Source organism: Crocodylus porosus, unplaced genomic scaffold (genome assembly GCF_001723895.1).
Source record: "Crocodylus porosus isolate Cpor-Errol unplaced genomic scaffold, CroPor_comp1, whole genome shotgun sequence".
Taxonomy (NCBI): Eukaryota; Metazoa; Chordata; order Crocodylia; family Crocodylidae; genus Crocodylus; species Crocodylus porosus.
Genome location: NW_017728906.1, coordinates 180346771 through 180366570, shown reverse-complemented (window position 1 = coordinate 180366570; position 19800 = coordinate 180346771). Strand labels below are relative to the sequence as shown.

Here is a 19800-nt window from a genome sequence, read left to right as displayed (position 1 = left end):
CCACAGCCCCCCAGTTTCTTAATGAGAACAGGGTGAGAGACAGTGTCAAAAGCCTTCCGGAAGTCCAGGAAGATTATATCCACTGCTACCCCTCTGGACTGTGGTCTGGAGCTGCTCCGGCTGGCGTGCCAGAGACCCCAAAAGGGTCCAGACCCCACACAGGGAGGTGACCATGCTCCTAGCCGCAAGACCCTGAAAAAGGGACAGGCGGCCCCCCGCAGCCGAGAGCCAGAGGCTCCATCTGTGTGGAGCCCAGAACCATGGGATTCATGTGGGTGGCTGTCTCTGAGGTGCCAGAAGGGGGGTGCTGCAGAACCTGAGGGCACCCTCGGGGTGTGGCGCGTACCTATCCGTGTCATGCCTCTGGTAGGCTGGCTACGGCTGGGACTGTCTACCCTGGGGTGTTTGCAGGCAGGGTCTCGAGCCTTCCCATGCGCTCTCCTGCACCAACTCCACGCTAACTCATGCGCTGGCAAGCAAGCATGTCTGTTTGTGCAGCCTGTTCACACGGCTCCGGTCGCATGGCTCCCTGGGGGGCTGGGCAAAGTAGGGGCCTGGGTGGGGCTTGACCCGTCCCGGCTCCACTCAGCCGCCTCCTCCCATTCAGTGAGGGGTTAACTCCCTCCTACCACAGGCCCCACTTGCCTCTGCCTGTGCTGGGGGTCGGCGGGGGGCTCCGCAGCTGCTGGGTGGTCTCTGGGGGCTTTGGAGGAGCAGGAACATGGCAGGCTTTCACCCGCGTGTCTCTCGCCACTCCGGAGCCTAACTGGGGCTTTTTTTGCTGTTAGCAGGCCCTTTTAAACTGCACACATATGCAGTGGGCCCACCACTGGGGAAACCTGCTCTTGGGCAAGGGGGGTCCCTGCCCAGGATATGGGGGGCCCTGCCCTACTGGAGGGGGACTGATGAGTATCCCCTCCTACCTTTCTCTCTCCCTGGGGGGCTGGGCCAAGTAGGGGCCTGGGTGGGGCTTGACCCAGCCCAGCTCCACTCAGCCACATCCTCCCACTCAGTGAGGGTTTACCCCCCTCCCACTACGGGCCATGCTTGCCTCTGGCTATGTTGGGGGTAGGTGGGGGGCTCTGCAGGGCTTCAGGGGATTGGGGGCGCAGCGGGCTTTCACCCACGTGCCTCTCAAGTAAGAAAGGGAGAGTGAATCGGCTGTAAATTCAGCTCTGCCCCTGTTCTATGCAACTGCAATGCTAGAAAAACATTTTTTCTTCATTCCCTCTTCCAATAAAAAGGTGGGTATTACATTCCAGAGTGTATGAATGTGAGAAAATACAGTACATATTTTTGCATGCACCAGTTTACAAAAATTCAGTGAAGGTACCCTGCCGATACCTGCATTAAAATGAACAATATTGTTAGTCTATTAATTTAATTTTTCAATAGCACAAGCTAATTTTACAAAGCATCACCTTATTTAAAAAACATTAGATTACTAAATATGAAGTAAATTATGGCTCTGATGCCATCAGTGAGGCTTGCTATTGACTTAAAAGCAGATAGGATTTCACCCCAAATAATTCCATCCTAGCTAAATGCACTCTTAACAACATAGTCTTTTCTATGATAAACAACTCAATATATTAAATACTTTAATTTTAATTTAAATGAAAAACTCCTTCAGGTGTGTTCAAAATCTGAAACACTGCACTCACCTTTAAATTAGTTAAATGTATAATTTTAGATATTTTGCTATGTTAGGATATTGATTCCTTTCATCTCTATTTTAAATTATATTTTTAATCTTTCATATTTGAAATAAGAATGCATGTATTAAAGCATCACGTACGGATGACCATGTTTTATAAGCATTAGTATGATGATGGTTTTGGCTGTATTTTTTGGTATTAGCAGATATACACAGAATAAATTCCAGTAGTGATTGTTAAAAAGCAATTTTAGAATTAATCTAGAAACTAACAGCTCCTGGCTCATTTCCTAGTCTAAGGCTGGTGCTGCTCTGTGCATCCATTAGAGTAGCATTAGGACTAGTAACTCTAGTTGAACAAAGTGGAAGTGACAGTTTGGTTGCAAAATGCCACTTAGACACTGATGCAGATGAAGACCATGGCTAACTTTTAATGTAGTAAAAAGCAATGTACTATATCCATTCTTCAAATCTTGTGTTTGCGATTCCCAGTGGCTAATCCATGGGGTTGAAACTATAGCCCTACTGAGAGTTCTGACCCGAAATTCAATGGGGCCAAGATTTTAGCTGGGGATCCTGATGCATGAGCCCAGTGATTCTGTGGAGTCCTATTAATTTCAAGGGGACTCCACATGGGCACAAGGGGCAGCAGAGTAAGATCCGCGTCCTTGGGCCTGATCCACATGAAGTCATAGAATTGCAGTGCTAAGTATTGTGACACTTTGTAGAATTCATAGCCCTAGCATAGCAATATCAGATTCCTCTTTACTGCATGAGGAATTAGGTACCTAACCCCTGTCATTGTAAGCCGCATAAGAAAACTAACATAAAATGCTTCAATAGATGGTTGTGCCTTAACCCAATCCTTCCCCACCCCCAGCCATCAACTGAAGCTAGGCACCAGAGTCTTTTCTCATAAGTCAGCAGCAACATTCTTTTTATTTTAATTTCTGGGTTCCATGCTTTGACATGGGCTAGAAGCCTAACTGGTTAGAACCGTCATGACATAAGAAATTTAGAACATGCCCAGGAGAAGATCTTTAGGCTCCTACTGAACTTTATTGGCCAAAGTTTATGAATCTGTATACTTTAGGTACCTTTAACATTTTGTGTGTGAGTGATAGAGAGGGAGAGGGAGGGAGAGAGAGAGAGATTCTTTGGGTTGGGAGCAGAGAGAACTTGCAAATATTTTTCTCACAAAAAATGAAATTTTCAAAACCAAATATGACCTCACCGAAACTATTTCTAATGAGCAAATTATTAATCCCTCTCTTCCCCACCCAACAAACAATTACAAAACCCTCCTCTCACTCTTGTGCCCTGATAATTGCATTTAGACTAATTTAGGGGGAATTATGTTTTGGTGGGGAGGGGTGGTGGGGTGGTTTAACAACAGATTTATTTTTTAAACTTTTTCCCTTGTCTAAAGAAAACACCACCAAAATTTCTTTACATCTGGGTCTACAGAAGATAGCCAGATTAATGGAATATTTAAGATCCTTTTACAATCCTGAGGTGATTGATCTTTGATAGGATCAGATTCTTATCTAAATTTGAACACAACATAACAGCACATAATGCAACAACACCATAAAAATGTTGAGTGAAATTCTCTCACCACTAAGATAACTTTCTTATTGACTTCTGTAGGGTGAGTATTTCATCTTTATATTAGTAAATAGCAGAAAGTGCCAACTTACTCATTTAGGATCAAATCAGGTGCAAAATATAACATCTGACCACTGACATGCTTATATGATCTCCATCCCAATGCAAACACCATTAGACTCATCCAAGAGTACTGGATGAGGGTTATCTGATCATCAATGTGCAAATTCCGGAATCCTGAAAATCAAATGAAATGTTAAAAGAATGTTCCAGAAAATATTTCACAAAGTACAATTTGTATTTGTATTTTTTGTGTGTGCTAGATATTGAATAAGGCTAACTATGTATTAGTTTAAAGAAACTGAAATATGTAATATACTAGCACTTATCTATCTTGGTTCTTTTCATTGCTTGTCCATGAATTAAATAGTACTAATAAGTACTAACAGTAAATAAAATCTGGTTAAACTCTCATCGAAAATCAGACTACAACAAAACTTGGCTTTAATATTTGAAGTCCTCTTAGCTAAATCAATTAGGCTTTAAAATTTTCTTTAAGACCCATCATGATAAAATCCATTATACAGCAAATATCCATACAGTTAACATTATAATTTTTTTCAGGCGATTGTCCATTCAAATGTCAGATAACTATATAGAATAATAACAGTTTATCTAAGTTTTTATGGACAAGTCACTAGGACTTAGACTACAAAGGATGCAGTGTTGAAATGTTGAGCATTGTAGTGCCTAATTGTTATGTACCCACACATTGTCACAGAATCTCCAGCTATGAGTTAGGTGCCTGGGTTCCCTATAGGGCATGTGGAAGTATCCACAGTAAGCACCAGGCTGCGAAGTTACACAAAAGTTGCACATAAACCAGTTAAAGTGATCAGAAACTGGTTTAAACCTGTAACAGAAAAGAAGCTCAGTGCACAAGATGGCTGAAACTGATTTAAGATAAACTTAGTTGAATGTAGTATCAGACTTAATTGATTTGGGTCATACCAGTTAATGGAATTTTTGTCCCAGACCCTTTACTGGTTTAAGTTAAATCCGAGTCCCCCAGCATCCCAGCATACTTTTCAGCCCTGGGCTTAGCTGGGCTATCTGTTCCAGAAAGCAGAGCGGGCCCTATCATTCTCCTCCTTAGCAGGAGCTCTGGCTGGCTGAGAAGGAGGTGGAGACTAGAGGTACAGCAGCATCTGCCTGGCTTCCCTTTGCCCCACCCCTCACCTCACAGCTTGCTGCTCAATTAGGGATTCCCTCCTCTCCCACAGCAGGAACCCTAGCAGCATGGACCCCAGCCAGCATTTGGCTACACAACTCCATGCTAGCTGAGAGGTGGCTATGTGCATGTCTCCAATTTCACTGGACTAAAGGCTGACAAAACAGTGTCCCCTTAGGAGTTTTTTGGAGCTAATCAACAGGTCAGTTGGTAGCATTCCTCTGTTCTTCCTTATAAATGCTTTGGAATTGTTTATGAAGAGCTTGAACTAATGAGAGAAAGGCTTTTGTTTTCTTGATGGGCTGACAAGCTTTATGTTCTGCTGGCTGCTGGCTTGCTTCAAAGGCTGCAATCTGTCAGTGTTCAAGAGGGGACAGGGAGAGGTGTGAGAAATGACCTGGTTTGCAATGCATGGGACCTGAGTTCCATCAATTTGCTGCAGACAGTATGAAGAAGCAGGAAGAAGGAGACTGAAAAGCTCAGTATCATAAACAGGTGCATGCACTCCACACAAGCAGTCCTCCCTCCCAACACCCCCTCACTTTGCCTCCAAGTGCTAACCATGGGCCAGGGTCTGGCAACACTCCAACCCATTGAGCAGCAAGTAAGAAAAAGCCTGGCTGCTTCCCTCTCCCCCTTCAGGCACACCCCAGCTGGGGACTGTTCAGGCCAAGGTGGAGGTTCAAACCCCTCCCTAATCATAGTGTCCTGCCAGGGCCTGGCCACACCCTCCCTCAGCTCAGGAATGTGTAAGTGAAAGGAGGGCTGGTCTAGTGCCCCTAGATTCTACCCTGAGCCACTGCAGGCACGTGCCTGCATTTTCTGAATCAAAAGTAAATGTCTATTTACTTGCAAATTGGTTCAGTCTCTGCAGGTTAGACTAACCTGCAAAGATTAAATCAATTTAGGCTCGGGCTTTTTGAATGTCTGTCCCTAGCCAGAGTGACCATAAGTTCTGGTTTAGCTGGGACAGTCCCAGATTTAAGAGGCTGATCCCAGCTGACTGAGAACACTTATAGTGGGTGTCCCAGAAATGCAGGGATGCAGGGCAGGGAGTCAGAGTGCTGTGACCAGTGAGGATGCATAGCAGGTGCATGCCCTGAGAGTGCCGGTGCACTGTCTTTCAGGCCGTGCTCCCTGTTTAGCTGGCAGGCAGGGGGGAAGGCAGGAATGCCAATACCCCCCTGCAAGCACCGGGGAGTGGGGCCGCCAACAACCATGAATGCGATCGGCCACAGGGGACCCCCTGCCCCCTCGGTCACTGCAATTTGGCCGCAGGGGGACACCCTCCCGATCAGTGGAATTGGCCACCAGGGGCCCCCCTCAGTCACTGACTGGTGTCAGGGGGAGCATGTGCCTCCATTAACTCAAAAGGCACCAGTTGCCCATGGGTGCTGCCTAGCATGCAAGCAACAGGCAGGCATGGCTGCCTGCCCAGAAGGCAGCCCGGCTCCCTGACAGCTTGTGAGAGTGGGGGGTGGGTGTTGTGTCCTGAATATCAGGGATGAAAGTCCTTGTTGCCCCAAACCTCCTTATGGTCATTCTACTTACAGCTGCTAGTTAGGATAATTTCCTATGAGGTGGAAGGTATGAGTTTAAATTCCCTTTGGTAGAGAAAAAAATTACAGCTAGGTCTCCCACATCTTGAGTAAGTGATTTAACTGCTGAGTTACTAGAAAGAAAGAGATGCATCACCTCAGGCTGTTTTATTTGTAGGCTGATCTGTTAGGCTTCTTCTGAGAATAACTATTGGATCAAGCACTTCAGATGAGCCAAGTACAGGAATAGTTTGTAAATCTTGATAGGGCATACAGATTACATTAAGCATCAGTACACTTCACATAATTAAGACTGAGCAGTTTCTGGGCAAACTCTAAAGCAGAAGTTGAATCAATTAGTGTATTTTAATGTTTAATATTAGACACACACAGACATTAGGTATCTCAAGGGTTAAGTGGTAGGCGCCTAAAAGATTTTAAAGTTTACAATTTTGCATTTAGGCACTCATGGTGCAAGTTAGATGAGACCTATGCATATAAAATATTTGGCTTGTAATCCTTTGAACTATCACTAGCTACTTGGCTTGGGTAGCTAACCTTCCCCAAATTTTTATTCTCTTTCTTGGGTTTACCCCTGAAAGGACCAAATAGAACAAAAAAAATTAAAGACTATGACTAGGTACTTACTTTAGGAATCAATAATGGTATTTTAATTGCTTTTAACAAATATATGAGAGTTAACAATATTCATCAACATAGCCAATTTTAACCTCTTCAATATTTACATAAAAGAAGCAATTATAATAAACATCCAATTGCAAATATCCTTGTCCCATCAAATAAATGGAAGGCATTTGCTCCTTTTGACCTCAGCCTTCAACAATTTAAAATCAATACTTTCTCCTTGACATATGACATTATTTACTAAGATGAAGCTATCTGAGATAGGAGATTGGGTATTTTAAGTATTAATAATTAATCGCTAATTTAACTATCAATATTGACAGCCCTTCAGATTTAAATCTACATTATTTTGGTCAGATAATCAAACCTAAAGTCATTTTCTTTTTAAAATATATTTATAATGATTTTAAGAATAGTTTCTGTTATTTTAAAATGCAAAATGAGGCAAGATTCCTTTTCAGAAACATTAATAATTAATTTTAATTCTTGTAGTAGTTTTTGTTTCAATCTGTTGCAATGACTGGATTGTAATTTAATCTCAGAACAACTTTCTTATGGCACTTTCAGACAGCCTTTACTAGTCTTCTAGTAGGTAAAATCTTTCTTTCTGTCTAGATTCTTATACATTGTGGTTTGAGAGCACCAAAGAGAATGATATCTGTTTTGTTTGCACAAAAAAATCAAAGTTATGCCATTGCTAATGAATACATTTGGCTTCCTAAGTAATGCCCAGCCCTAAAGTGTCTTCAGTAATACTGTTTATAAACCTCCCTGCCTTCAAGGTATATTAAACCAGTTTGATCCTGGAGTATGTGAATGCCTAGTTAAAGTTTCTAAACCAAAATTCAGCAACAACTGAATAAATGGTTAAATATACTGATCAGAACTAGGAGCATGATAAATATATAAATGGCTGATGATACATTAATATCTGAGGCAAAATGGCAGAGTGTATGGGTGGATCTAGGATTCTGAAAAACAAGGGTGCAGATGGTGTGGCGCATCCTCACATATAACACCACACACATTTTTCTCCAGTTGGAAAGAAACTGAAAGTTTTGCTAATATGGTAGATGTTTACTGCTATGTTATTTAGTTTAAGATCAAAGCAAAAACCAGTACAACTACTGAAATGTGCACTATTTTGCTACATTATATATTGCTGTATTTACTGGATTAGAAGACACAGTTCCATCCCATACTGTCCTGTCCCATCCCCCCACCATTTACCAAGTGTCTTATAACTGAGCACAAGATATTGGGGAGGCAGGCAGCTGCTGCAGCTTCAGTCCCAACTCAGGGTTGGGGCTGGAGTTGGACCCATGACTAACACCTGCTCCCACACTGTCTCTGCATGCCCTGCCAATCCTCCCCTGCAGCCCTCAGTCTCTCCCCTTCCCCCAACATTGCTTCTCCTTCTCTTTCCCCATCTGCTGAACTCCTTACCTTTGTTCCTGGCCAGCAGGCTCCATCCCTGCTGCAGCTGGGGCACAGAACATGGTTCCAGCTCAGCCCCATAACAGCAGTACCCACAGTAGTTGCTATGGGACTGGGTTGTAACCATGCTCCAATGCTGCAGGCTGCAGCAGGGACGGATATTCCCATTGTGCAGCAAAGGTAAGTGTAAGTGTAAGGTAAGTAAGGGTAGGGGCGGTGGGATTGATGGGTAGGTAGCTGAGGAGAGACTTTGGGAGTGAAGATGGGAGAAAGGGGAACAGGGCGACCTGAGGCTGGGGTGAGCAGGCAAAATGGGGGGAAGTGGAGCGTACAGACAGAAGTAGGCAAGCTGCCTGCCACTCTCTCTGACTGCCCCAATGCTTTCACCATTACTGCCCCCCTGCCTGCCCTACCACATGCCCTCCCTATTGCCCCCTTCACTGTCTGTTTCTCACCATATGTCCCATTACTACCCCCCTCATCACCTCTCTCTCCACCACCTGCAGTAGTTGGGGAGGGAATTTAAGATGATGCCCCAATATTTACATTCCATGGTAAATTATAATAAATATACATTTTCTGTCCTTTGTGTAGACTCTAATTAGTGGGGGGCATATTTCAATAAGGATCATATTGTACTCAAGGAAACGTAAGTTTAAAAAAAAAAACACAGCACACTAGGCAAAAAATAGTCAAAATAGTCAACATTTGTTGTGCCATTACTCCTGTAGTCATTATAGTTAAATGTACCTTCCTTATTCAGATTTATAAAACAAAACTAGGGCTTCTTGAGCATCTTTACAGTACCTCCAGTACTTCATTGTCAGTCACTTTAATACCCAGGTTACTATTAGAACTAAAACCAGTCTGCAGGGCTGTGCAATAAAAAAGACATTACCAGGAAAGGCTAACAGACAGAAAAATTACAGAAGAAAAGAATCTTTAATAGTGGAGCATCAGGACCACTTAAAAAGGAGAGAAGGTTGTTAACACCTGTGGAGTACAGATATTAACAGAAATCAGGGAGATGGTAATGAGCCATGAAGTCAGTTTGCTCCAACAGCCTGCATAGAATAGTAATGCAGCTGCCCTCCCAGGCAGTTGGTTTTAAAGTTTGCGTGGAACAGGAATGAAAGGGGGAAAGCAACTGTACTGCTGCACCCACAAGCTCGCAAATCTATTCCTGGAAGAGGGGTTAAGGTGTCTTGCTATGGCTCCAGAAATGTGAGTCTGACCCCTGCTCCAGAATTGTGCCTAAAACTCCTACTACTGGATTCAGCGGAAGTCCAGGATGGCTAGTTCTGGTGCTAGTCACATCATTCTCTTTTGTGCTCTTAGCTATAGAAAATGTTGTAAATTAACTAGACAAGCCCTATGGTTCAAAAGGCTATAGCAGACCTTTGACCTTGACACACATTCTGTATACACAGTGGGCATGTCTACATGTGCAAATGCTCTGGGTGGATTAACTCTAGAGATCCTAAGCAGGAGTATACATATGTGGGGATGCAGGAGCAGATTTTGCTGCTCATGGTAGTAGTCTGCTCCCTACCTCCTGCTGGCCCTGCACCAAACCCCTGCAACAGCCAGAGGGAGCTCTAGCCTCTCTCTGGGTTCCAGCTGGAAGGTATCACCAGGCCATGAGACAGCTGTCTGTTGGTGAGGGCTGGGAGATTTTTTCCTGCTGCTGGGGTGGGCTCTGCCACCAGAGCCCAAGTAGGGACAATGTCCCCCTGCCCTGGCAGCAGGGAGCTCCCAGCCCCAGTTCCATGATTGGTGACTGTGGGCTGGGAGCTCTCTGCTGCTGGGGCAGGGAGACATTGAACCCCCCCAGGACTCAGGTGGTGGAGCCCATCCTGACCGCAGACAGCTCCCAAGGGCAGAGAAAAATATCTCACCCGTGGCTGACTGGGAGTACATTTGTTCCTGGTCTGCCATCTACACATGCTATACTGTGCAATAATTCCTCCTGAGTAAATTTACTACTTGTATTTACAGCTATCAAATTTACTCACAATTAGAGCAAATTACTATACAATAAGTGTCTGCACACATGGAAAATGACGCTTACTGGGTGCACCTACATGAAATGCTACGCTGCCGTAGCAATGACCTACTGCACATAGCTCATTGCTATGGTGACATAACATTACCGGGCATGAACCAGGATGGCGATGCTACTGCACAGCAGCTTGTTTGTTGTTACTGAGCAGTAGCAGCTAAAAACATCCATACCATGACAGGACTGCACAGTAAGGCCACTTAAGGAAGTACTAAACAACTGTACAATAACAACTGCACAGTCTTCCTCACATGTAGACATGCCCATTGCGCACCAAGTTGTTCTAATTTTGAGTAAACATCTTGTGTAGACATGCCCAGTGAGCATCAAATTAGATGCTCATAGTGAGATTCATACATTTGGAGTAGAGGTTTAAAAGGAAAAATAGAAGGAGGATACAAATTAACAACCTCTTCCTCATCTTCACACCCTCCTGCACTTTAACGTATACTGCATTTCTGCTAATGGTTCTGACACCAGAACTGAAGTTCCAAACAGAATACATCAAATATAAGTCACATTTTCTCTGCATATTTTGTAAATGCCAAATCTATTCAAGTTACACTGATTACAGATTACTATACAGAAACATCTACAATGCCTATCACCACAGAATCTCAGAATTTACACTAAGCTTAACTTACACTAGGAGTTATGTTGCCAGTGAAACTGGCCTACAATCTTTAGCTACATAACAATTATCAGCTCCCCTAAAGCAGTGCTGATGGACAAAAGTGGTTCACAGTGTGAATTCTGCATCACTTAATTGTAATAAAAGGCATAGTGATCTTTGAAATGCTAAAGAGAACTATGGGAAGTATATGTCAGTATTACAGTTGCTTACTGCCCCATGTACCAATTATGCTCTTTTAGCAGCTTCACATTTTGAGCTCCTCTATAAGGAATTTATGTTAAAAAGGAATCAGTTACCATACTGGTAACTTATACCGGTGGCAGTTTATCTTAATATTACAGTTTAGCAATAACAACGCCTCCTTCCCCCCTTCCCCACCTTCCAATATTAACAATATGGACAATATCACAAAACCCATAAATGCTTCCTTATTAAGGTAAGCCACTGTACTATATATATTTTTGTATACTTTCAATTACAATGCTTTATTCATGCTTTTCTCATGCAAATTTGGTAATTTTATATTCTGTCATTTAGAGCTAGGTTTTTAACCATGTCAATTTGGTAAGTAGGTAACATCTAGTAATTATAGGAATAAAAACCGTATATTTTCAATGTAGTTTTTATTTTAGTACATTAGCACACCTTGGGCTTGTGTTCTTTCCTTGTTTGATTCCATTCATAGAATCATCTAGAACCAAAGAATCATAGAAAAGAAGGGTTGGAAGGGACCTCAGAAGATCATCTAGTCCAACCCCCTGCTCAAAGCAAGACCATCCCCAACTACATCATTCCAGCCAAGACTTTTTCAAGCCGGTCCTTAAAAACCTCCATGGATGGACATTCCACTACCTCTCTAAGTAACCTGTTTCAGTGCTTCACCATCCTCCTAGGGAGAAAGTTTTTTCCTAATACCCAACCTAAACTTCAAATTACTGCAACTTGAGACCATTGCTCCTTGTGCTGTCATCTGCCACCACTGAGAAAAGCCCAGTTCCATCCTCTTTGCAACCACTTTCCAGGTAGTTGAAGGCTGCTATCAAATCACACCTGAGACTAAATAAACCCAGTCTTCTGCAGACTAAATAAGTCCAGTTCCCTCAGCCTTTCCTTGGAAGTTATGTGCCCCACGGCCCCCTAACCATTTTCATTGTCCTCAGCTGGACTCTCTCCAATTTGTCCAGGTCCTTTGTGTGACGGGGGGCCCAAAACTGGACATAGTACTCCAGGTGTGGCCTGACCAGTGCAGAATAGAGGGAAATAATAACTTCCCTCAGTCTGTTGGCAATGCTCCTACTAATGCAGCCCAGTATGCTGTTACTCTTCTTGCCAACATGGGCACACTGTTGACTCATATTTAGCTTATTGTCCACTGTAACCCCCAGGACCTATGCTGCTTAGCCAGTTGGTCTAAGCTTGTAGCAGTACATGGGATTCTTCAGTCCTAAGTGCAGGACTCTGCATTTGTCCTTGCTGAACTTCATGAGATTGCTTTTGGCCCAATCCTCCAATTTGTCTAGGTCACTCTGAATCCTAGCCCTACCCGCCAGCATGTCTACTACACCCCCCAGCTTGGTGTCATCCACAAACTTGCTGAGGGTACACTCCATTCCATCTTCCAGATTGTTAATGAGCATATTGAACAACACCAGCACCCAGCTCAATATCAGCTGCTCACTAGACATTGAGTCATTGATCACTAACTGTTGAGCCCAACAATCCTGCCAGCTTTCTATCACCTTATAGTCCACTCATCCAACCCATACTTCCTTAACTTGCTGTGATATTATGTAAGGATGATAACAGTTTATGGATTTTTTTTTAATTACTGAATTGTATTTGGGGGAAAAAATGCTTTTCCTAAAATTTACAATGAAAATACTGGGCAGGCTTACATGTAGACTTGACTTACCTGAACAAGATAGTACACATTCTAGGTTCCAACCATTTTTGAATCCTTACAAAAAATTATGAGATAAGAACCACTATGACAGCTCTGACAGGTTCTTCTATCTTAGTCCCCCTGTGTTCCACTAACAGTGCTACTCTTCCTTCATCACCTGCTCTTCCCAAACAGAAAACAACTTCTTTTATCATTCTAATGTATAAGTTAAAATAGATATTAAGTGCAATTATATAAACATTTTTCTTGACATCTGTTCTTTATTAAACTCACAGTAAGCACATCCCTAATTTGCTTATAATCATTAAGGTTGCAAATCTATAACAACTAAGAAAATTGCTGGTTTAAAGTATTTTTCATACACATGTTATTTAAGGCTGAAAAATTATTCTCTATGGGGCTCATCCAAAGTCCTCTGGAGCCAACAGAAAACTTGGGAATTCAAGGAAATGTCTTGAACCAAGGCTTAAATGACATGTGTTTATAAGACCAGCAGAGTTGCTTATACTTTAGATGTTTTTAAAATGGTATATTTTGGGGTGTGTAGGAAAAACTGGGTGAGGGGGACATTCGATTTGAAGTTGGTTATAATCATGGGTGGATCCAGGATTTTGAGCAGGTGGATGTGACTGGTGCTGCAGGAGTGTCTGTACTCCCCACCCTTCCCTCTTCCCCCCCATGGGCATACCACAATGCAGCAGTAGCTGCTAGAGATTTTTTGTGAGGCCTCAAAGCAGGTACAATTCCCCTGTCCCGAACTCTGTTTTGGGCACCACCTCCATTCTCAATCCCCACCCCTTCTCTCCTGCAGGAGTTTCCCATGGGTGTAGGAAGGGAGGGTCCTGCCCACTGGTGCTACTGCTGTGGGTTGACCCAGGGACAAGGAAGCCCCAGGGCTGCTCCTGTCTAACACCAAATGGGGCCTGAAGTGAGCCGCTCCACAAGGTGCCAGGCTCACCCACAACAGCAATGGTAGCAGACAGGTTTCTCCTTCTAGCTCCTGGCCTTGCTCCCAGACCCTCATTGGCCAAGTACAGGCAATTGAAGGGTGGACCATTTTCTGCCACTGTCATCTCCATCCTAGACTGGCATCCTGCATAGTCATTTTCCATAGCTGGAGCCCCCTGGTTGGTGGTAGAAACCTGACAGAGGGGACTAGAAGCAGGGACCCACCCACTGCCAACAAGCCCAGGACCCCATGCAGCTGCTCCTAACAGCCTTCAGCTGTATTGGGGTGGGAGCAGTCCTGGGGCATTCCCCACCCATGGTCTGCTAGGGACAGCAGCAGTGGTGGGCAGTTCTCCACTTTCTCACCTTCTATTTGGCCTCCCAGATATCCCTAGCCAGCCTGGGGCACCTTGGACTCTGCAGAGGATCCAGGTGTCTATGGCTGTCAGAAACTAGATCCATTGACAGGTGATCCATACTGTTAATGTGAGGGTGGTGGATAACTGCACCACTGAATCCCCTGTGTACCCAACCCTGCTTATAATTCAATAGTTCAATCATACATTAAAATACTTTTTTTAAAAACTGGCATTTTTGTGTACATGGAACCAGTTCCACAGACAGAAACTCACTTTTGTTTTACCACAATAAATATTTAAATCCCAGATATGCAACTGATGAAAAGTATATAAAAGATTTCAGGTGATCTACATATTTGTTTAAAATAAAGAAAGGGAAGAATGGTGAAAAATCAGTGAGTCAACTAATCTATTTATCATCTATCTTGGAACTTGCCCTCACCAACAGGGAAGAACTAGTTGAGAATGTGGTTAACTTGGGAGGAAATGATCACAATACATGAGAATTCCAGCTCCTGAGACAGGGAAAGCATGAGGTCAGCAAAATTAAGATGCTAGATTTCAAAAAGGTGGATTTCATCTGACTCAAGGGGCTAATAGGCATGATGTCATTGGAGGACAGAAAATAAAGATGTCCAGGAAATAAAGATGTCCAGGAAGGCTGGAAGCTTCTAAGGTGCACAGTATTGGAAGCCCAACAAGAAATTGTCCTGACACAACAAAAGCACAAGAAGAATGGCAAGAGACCAATGTAGCTGCACAAGGAGTTTCTAAAATGCTTCAAATGCAAAATGCCTCAAAAAAATTAATCTGTAGTCAGATGCCTAATAAAGATTCAGCAAGGCTTTAGACAAGGTCCCACATGACTTTCTTATAAACAAATTGGAGAAATGTGAGTTAAATAAAATTGCTAGAAGCTGGATAGATATCTGCCTCAATAGCTATGAACAAAGGGTAATTATTAACAGGTCCACATCAGGATGGATGGAAGTTTTGAGTGGAGTGCACCAGGGGTCTGTCCTGGGCCCAATGCTTAACATGTTTGTTAATGATTTGGATGCTGGTATAGAAAGCTTCTTGAGCAAGTTTACAGATGACACAAAACTGGAAAGGACTGTGTACATTTTAAAGAATGCAGAGTGATTTAGAAGGAGCTCAACAGATAGAAAAGTTGGACTAGAGCTAACAGGATGAAGTTCAAGGTGGACAAATGCAAAGTGCTAAAGTTCAAGAGGATAATGAAAAACACAAATATAGAACAGGTGACACCTGTCTGGATGTGGAGAAGTTAGAGAGGGTCTAGAGGTGGGAATCAAAGATGATCAAGGGCGTAGAAGGCAAATTAGATGAGGAGAGGCTGAAGGAGCTAGGCATGTTCAGCTTGTGGAAAACTCACTTCAGAGGGGACATGATAACAGTCTTCAAATACTTGAAGGGCTGCCAAGAGAAGAGGGAAAGCACTGTTCTTCTCTTACTATAGAGTGGAGGATGCAGACGAGTGGCTGGAAGTTATAGCAAAATACATTTAGATTGGATATCCAGAAAAACTTCTATGCTGATAGAACAGTGAAGCAGTGGAATAGACTGCCTAGGGAAGTTGTGGACTCTCCATCACTGGGGGTGTTGGAGAAGAGTTTGGACAGCCACTGGTTGGGGATGATCTAGGCATAGATATGCTTATTTTCTGCCATGAGTATTTCCCATACTACTGCGCTTTGCTGGTTGCTCCTGCCCAGGCCCTGCACCTCTTCTTTTCTGCTATGTGTTTCAGGGTGTTTGTAAGCCTCCTCAGAAGCATTGGGTACTGGGTATAAGCTAAGACTGGGGACTTCAACTGGGGTGTGCCCATTCTCTGCTACGAGCAAAGTATGAGGTTCCTGGCTAGAGGTTCTTGTCCCTCCACATCACCATATTTGGAGTGCTGAAGTAGTTTTACCCCATGGTTAGACTGGTATGGACCGTGGGAGTCTTTGCTTTCCTATGTAGTGGGTGGTATGACCCGCTACCAAGACCTTTGGAGCATGTATTGACAACCTTTTATAGAAGCAGGACATTGGCTGCTGTGGTTCCACTGCCTTACCTGTGGCAGGTTACGGTGTTATGTCTATGTTGTGTCAATGCTGAAGGTAGTCTTATGCAGAGTTTAGATTATGGGTATACGGGATGATTTGGATAGGGATGAACCTGCCTCAGGCAGGAGGTTGGACTAGATGACCTCTAGAGGTCCCTTCCAGCCCTTCTTCACTATGACTTTAGAACTCAAGTTCAGTCTGAAATTTACAAGCATGTTTATCTTCATGTTGACCTCTCAACCACAGCTGTGTAGATACCAAATCTCATCAACAGATATATTCAAGATTTAGAAGGAAATAAGATAAACAGGTGAAGAAGCTCCAAAGACTGCCATATGCATTCTGGAAGCATAGCATTCAATCTGTTTTAGACCTAGTAAATGAATTCTAAAACATTGTAGCGTGGCCATGCTAGCAACCTCAAAAAGATGGCACAAATTTCAAATGAAAATGTTATCCTTTTACAAGTTTATTCTTTAAATATCGTATATTTGATTCCTGTATTTAAGAATTGTATTATTATACTGTAAGTCCTACATTTCTGTGGGCACATATACACATGCAATTAATGCACAGCAATAAATTGTGCATATAATGCCACAGTTTATTGCTCCTGGACAGCATGTTTGAATGTGCGTTTGGGGCCGCACCGTTGAGCCAGGTTGGAATGTTTCTGGCTGGCACGGGTTCTAGGGGAGTCAGCCTGCCACCCTGGGGCTGCTCCAACCCGGCTCAATGTGGTGCAAATGGGCTGGCTGGAGCACAAAGGTGTTCATAAAACTAGCCAGCAGGCAGCCCCAACACTGCAGCACCCTCATGCCCCAGCCAGCCCCATCAGCATCTACACATACACTGCTGTGAAGTAAAAATCTCCACTGCAGGATAGTGCTTGTGTTTACAAGTACTAACCTATGGCAGAGTTAGTCAGTTTACTCAATCCTAACAGTGCTTCATGTGCAGACACTGAGGTGTTTACTGCAGAGCTAATTAGGCAACTGCAGTAAACGTCTTACGTAGATGTGCCTAGTCTTATTTTAGTCCACAGACAATATTTTTTTGACAATTACCCTATGATATATATTTGTTTCCCTAAGATTAAAAGTATATATAAAATATATTGTTACCTGGTAGTGATTTAGACCACTTGACTACAGAAAGGAGTTGCCTCTCACATAGCTGATTTAGACTGGTCAGTAAAGAACTTGGTGTTTCAGGTTTCGTGTTGTCATAACCTGCATAGACAACTTCCGGCTCAATGCCCTGTAGGACACTTATCAATGGGGGAACAAACTGTATATCATGATTGGGAGAAAAGGATAGCCTCTGGGCTAGAGCTTGGCTTTCTTCTGGAAGGCCTGAAGACTGCTGTAGTGCAACATCTAGTGTCCTCACAACTTTGACTTTGTTAAACTTTTTAAACTTTCGACCTGAAAAAAAAAAAAAGAATAGAATATTTAAAAACCTAGCACAAAGCACATACACCTTCTAGTAGTGCTAGATTACACTTTTAATCTCTATGTGGAAATTGCAGCCCCGTCTCTTGGATTTTTCTTTTATTTTGTTTTCGTTTAAAACTAAGTTATGTAAGTTAAAAGATCTGTAGTAACCTTTTCAAGTTATTTTTTCCTTTGAGGGAGAAACAGAAAGAAACAAAACAGAATACATTAGGACATTTTATGGCACCCTTCCATTATGCTTGTCATCGTGGCCAAGGTTACTGCAACCTGCTAAAGTATTTCTGGTTCAGTTCCCACTATCCTATGTTTACTGCCAAGTCAACTGGCTCTGCAATTCAATTTCTGCTGAATGTAAGTTAATGATACTGATCCATTGCTTTCTTCTGCCCTCAGAAAATTTATTTCTTGATATAGATAGAAGCTTCTTGCTCCCCACTTCCACACACATAGATAGCAATTCTCTCTCTTGGCTAAATTCCATTATAGCCTAAATTGCCAGAATTCCCCCTGGGAAATCCAGAAACAGAATGAAAATGAAAAACTGTGGGTTAGGGGGAAATGTACAAGTGTTGAGGATACCAGAGGCAATATCCTCAAAAAACTTATCAGTAAATGACCTTTCCTCAAAAACTGCCTCTTTGCCTATCTGGTGGTATACAACTCCAAGTAATGTAAACTGAAGAACATTAACTAAAGAAACATTGTAGAACTGCCCTTAAAAAGTAAGTATAAGTATTACATCTAGATGTCAAGCCAGGAAAAATGTTAGAGTAAACATATGTACAGTACTTTAGATAGTAGCTCTTCAGATTTCTAGTGTGCAAACATTCTGGAGGCATACTGTATAGTTCACTTTAAGTAGAGCCAACCTAACCAACATATAGGCTAGGGACAGAAATTACGCATAAACCTGTATACAGAATCAAAAACCAGTTTAAATATGTAACACAACAGAAGTTCAGTGCTGCTTTCAAAGTGGCCGAAACTAGTAAGATAAACCTGGATGGACGTCATATCAGACTTAACTGAGTTATGTTAAATTGGTTTATTGAACTTGTGTCCCAGATCCCCTCCAGATTCAAGTTAATTCACAGCATCCTGGAATGCTTTGCACCCCCTCTGCAAACTCTCCCCCACAGGCTAGGGGACTAGTCCTGCCCACACCGTCTGCTACAGCTAAGCAGGGAGGCATGCTCTAGCACCTCCTGACTTCAGACCTGGCGCACTGCAAATATGGAACTGCATTTCTAGAATCGGAAGTAAATGTCTGTTACTAGCTTACCAATTTAATCCATGCAGTTTAGAGTAACCTGTGAAGATTGACTCGATCCAGCCTTGTCCTTTTTGACTGTCTGTACTTAGTCATAAATACAACATATACAGACTAATTCATGTATAAGAATGCTGCATGGAAATGCATATACCATGTGCTGGTCGCTATTTTTGAACATATCACTGTTCTAACAACATCCAAACCCTTTGCCAATGAATGCATGCATGCATAAAACGCATCTTCCAATTTCTAATTAAAAAAAAAATAACAAGGTGATATTTGGGGCTGTAAGACCCCAGATATCACTTCAGGCATGGGGAAGGTTTTGCAAGTTCAACAAGCTGGGGGGAATAGTGGAACTAATGAGGTTGGGAATGCATGCCCCTTTCATAGCTTTGATTTCAATTCTGGTGGTGAACTTTCATTTGGTCCCACCAGGATCCAGGAGCTTCAGGAAACCAGCCCTAAACCAGCAACACACCTATAGGCTAGGGAACACCATTCTTGTCAAAACAGTGGCAGAAAGGGATCTTGGAGTCAACAATGACTCCAGGATGAACATGAGCCGCCAATGCGAGAAAGCAGTCAGTAAGGCTAACCACACCTTGTCATGCATCAACAGATGCATCACAAGCAGGTCAAGGGAGGTGATCCTTCCCCTCTATGTGGCATTGGTCAGGCTGCAGTTGGAGTACTGTGTTCAGTTCTGAGCACCTCACTTTAAGAGGGATGTGGCTAGCATTGAGAGGGTCCAGAGAAGGGCCACTCCCATGGTCAAGGGCAGCAGGTCAGGCCCTATGAAGAGAGGCTAAAGGGACCAGTGGAAATTGGATGATGTGGACATTGGAGTCAGAAGCGGACTGGCCAAGTTCGCCAATGATACCAAACTTTGGGGCAAAGCATCCACACCAGAAGACAGGCGGGTGATCCAGGCTGACCTGGACAGGCTCAGCAAATGGGCGGATGAGAACCTGAT

The 19800-nt window shown here is 43.1% G+C and overlaps 1 protein-coding gene across 1 annotated transcript in view; it reads right to left on the bottom strand.

The window, feature by feature from the left end:
* Positions 1–19800, bottom strand: part of PGR (progesterone receptor) — a 100662-nt gene that overhangs the window by 18662 nt on the left and 62200 nt on the right. The window contains exons 4-5 of the mRNA XM_019530283.1: positions 17219–17521; positions 3358–3502 (exon numbers count right to left, since the gene is read on the bottom strand). Of these exons, the coding sequence (XP_019385828.1) occupies positions 3358–3502; positions 17219–17521 (448 nt within the window). The remainder of the gene's footprint in view (positions 1–3357; positions 3503–17218; positions 17522–19800) is intronic.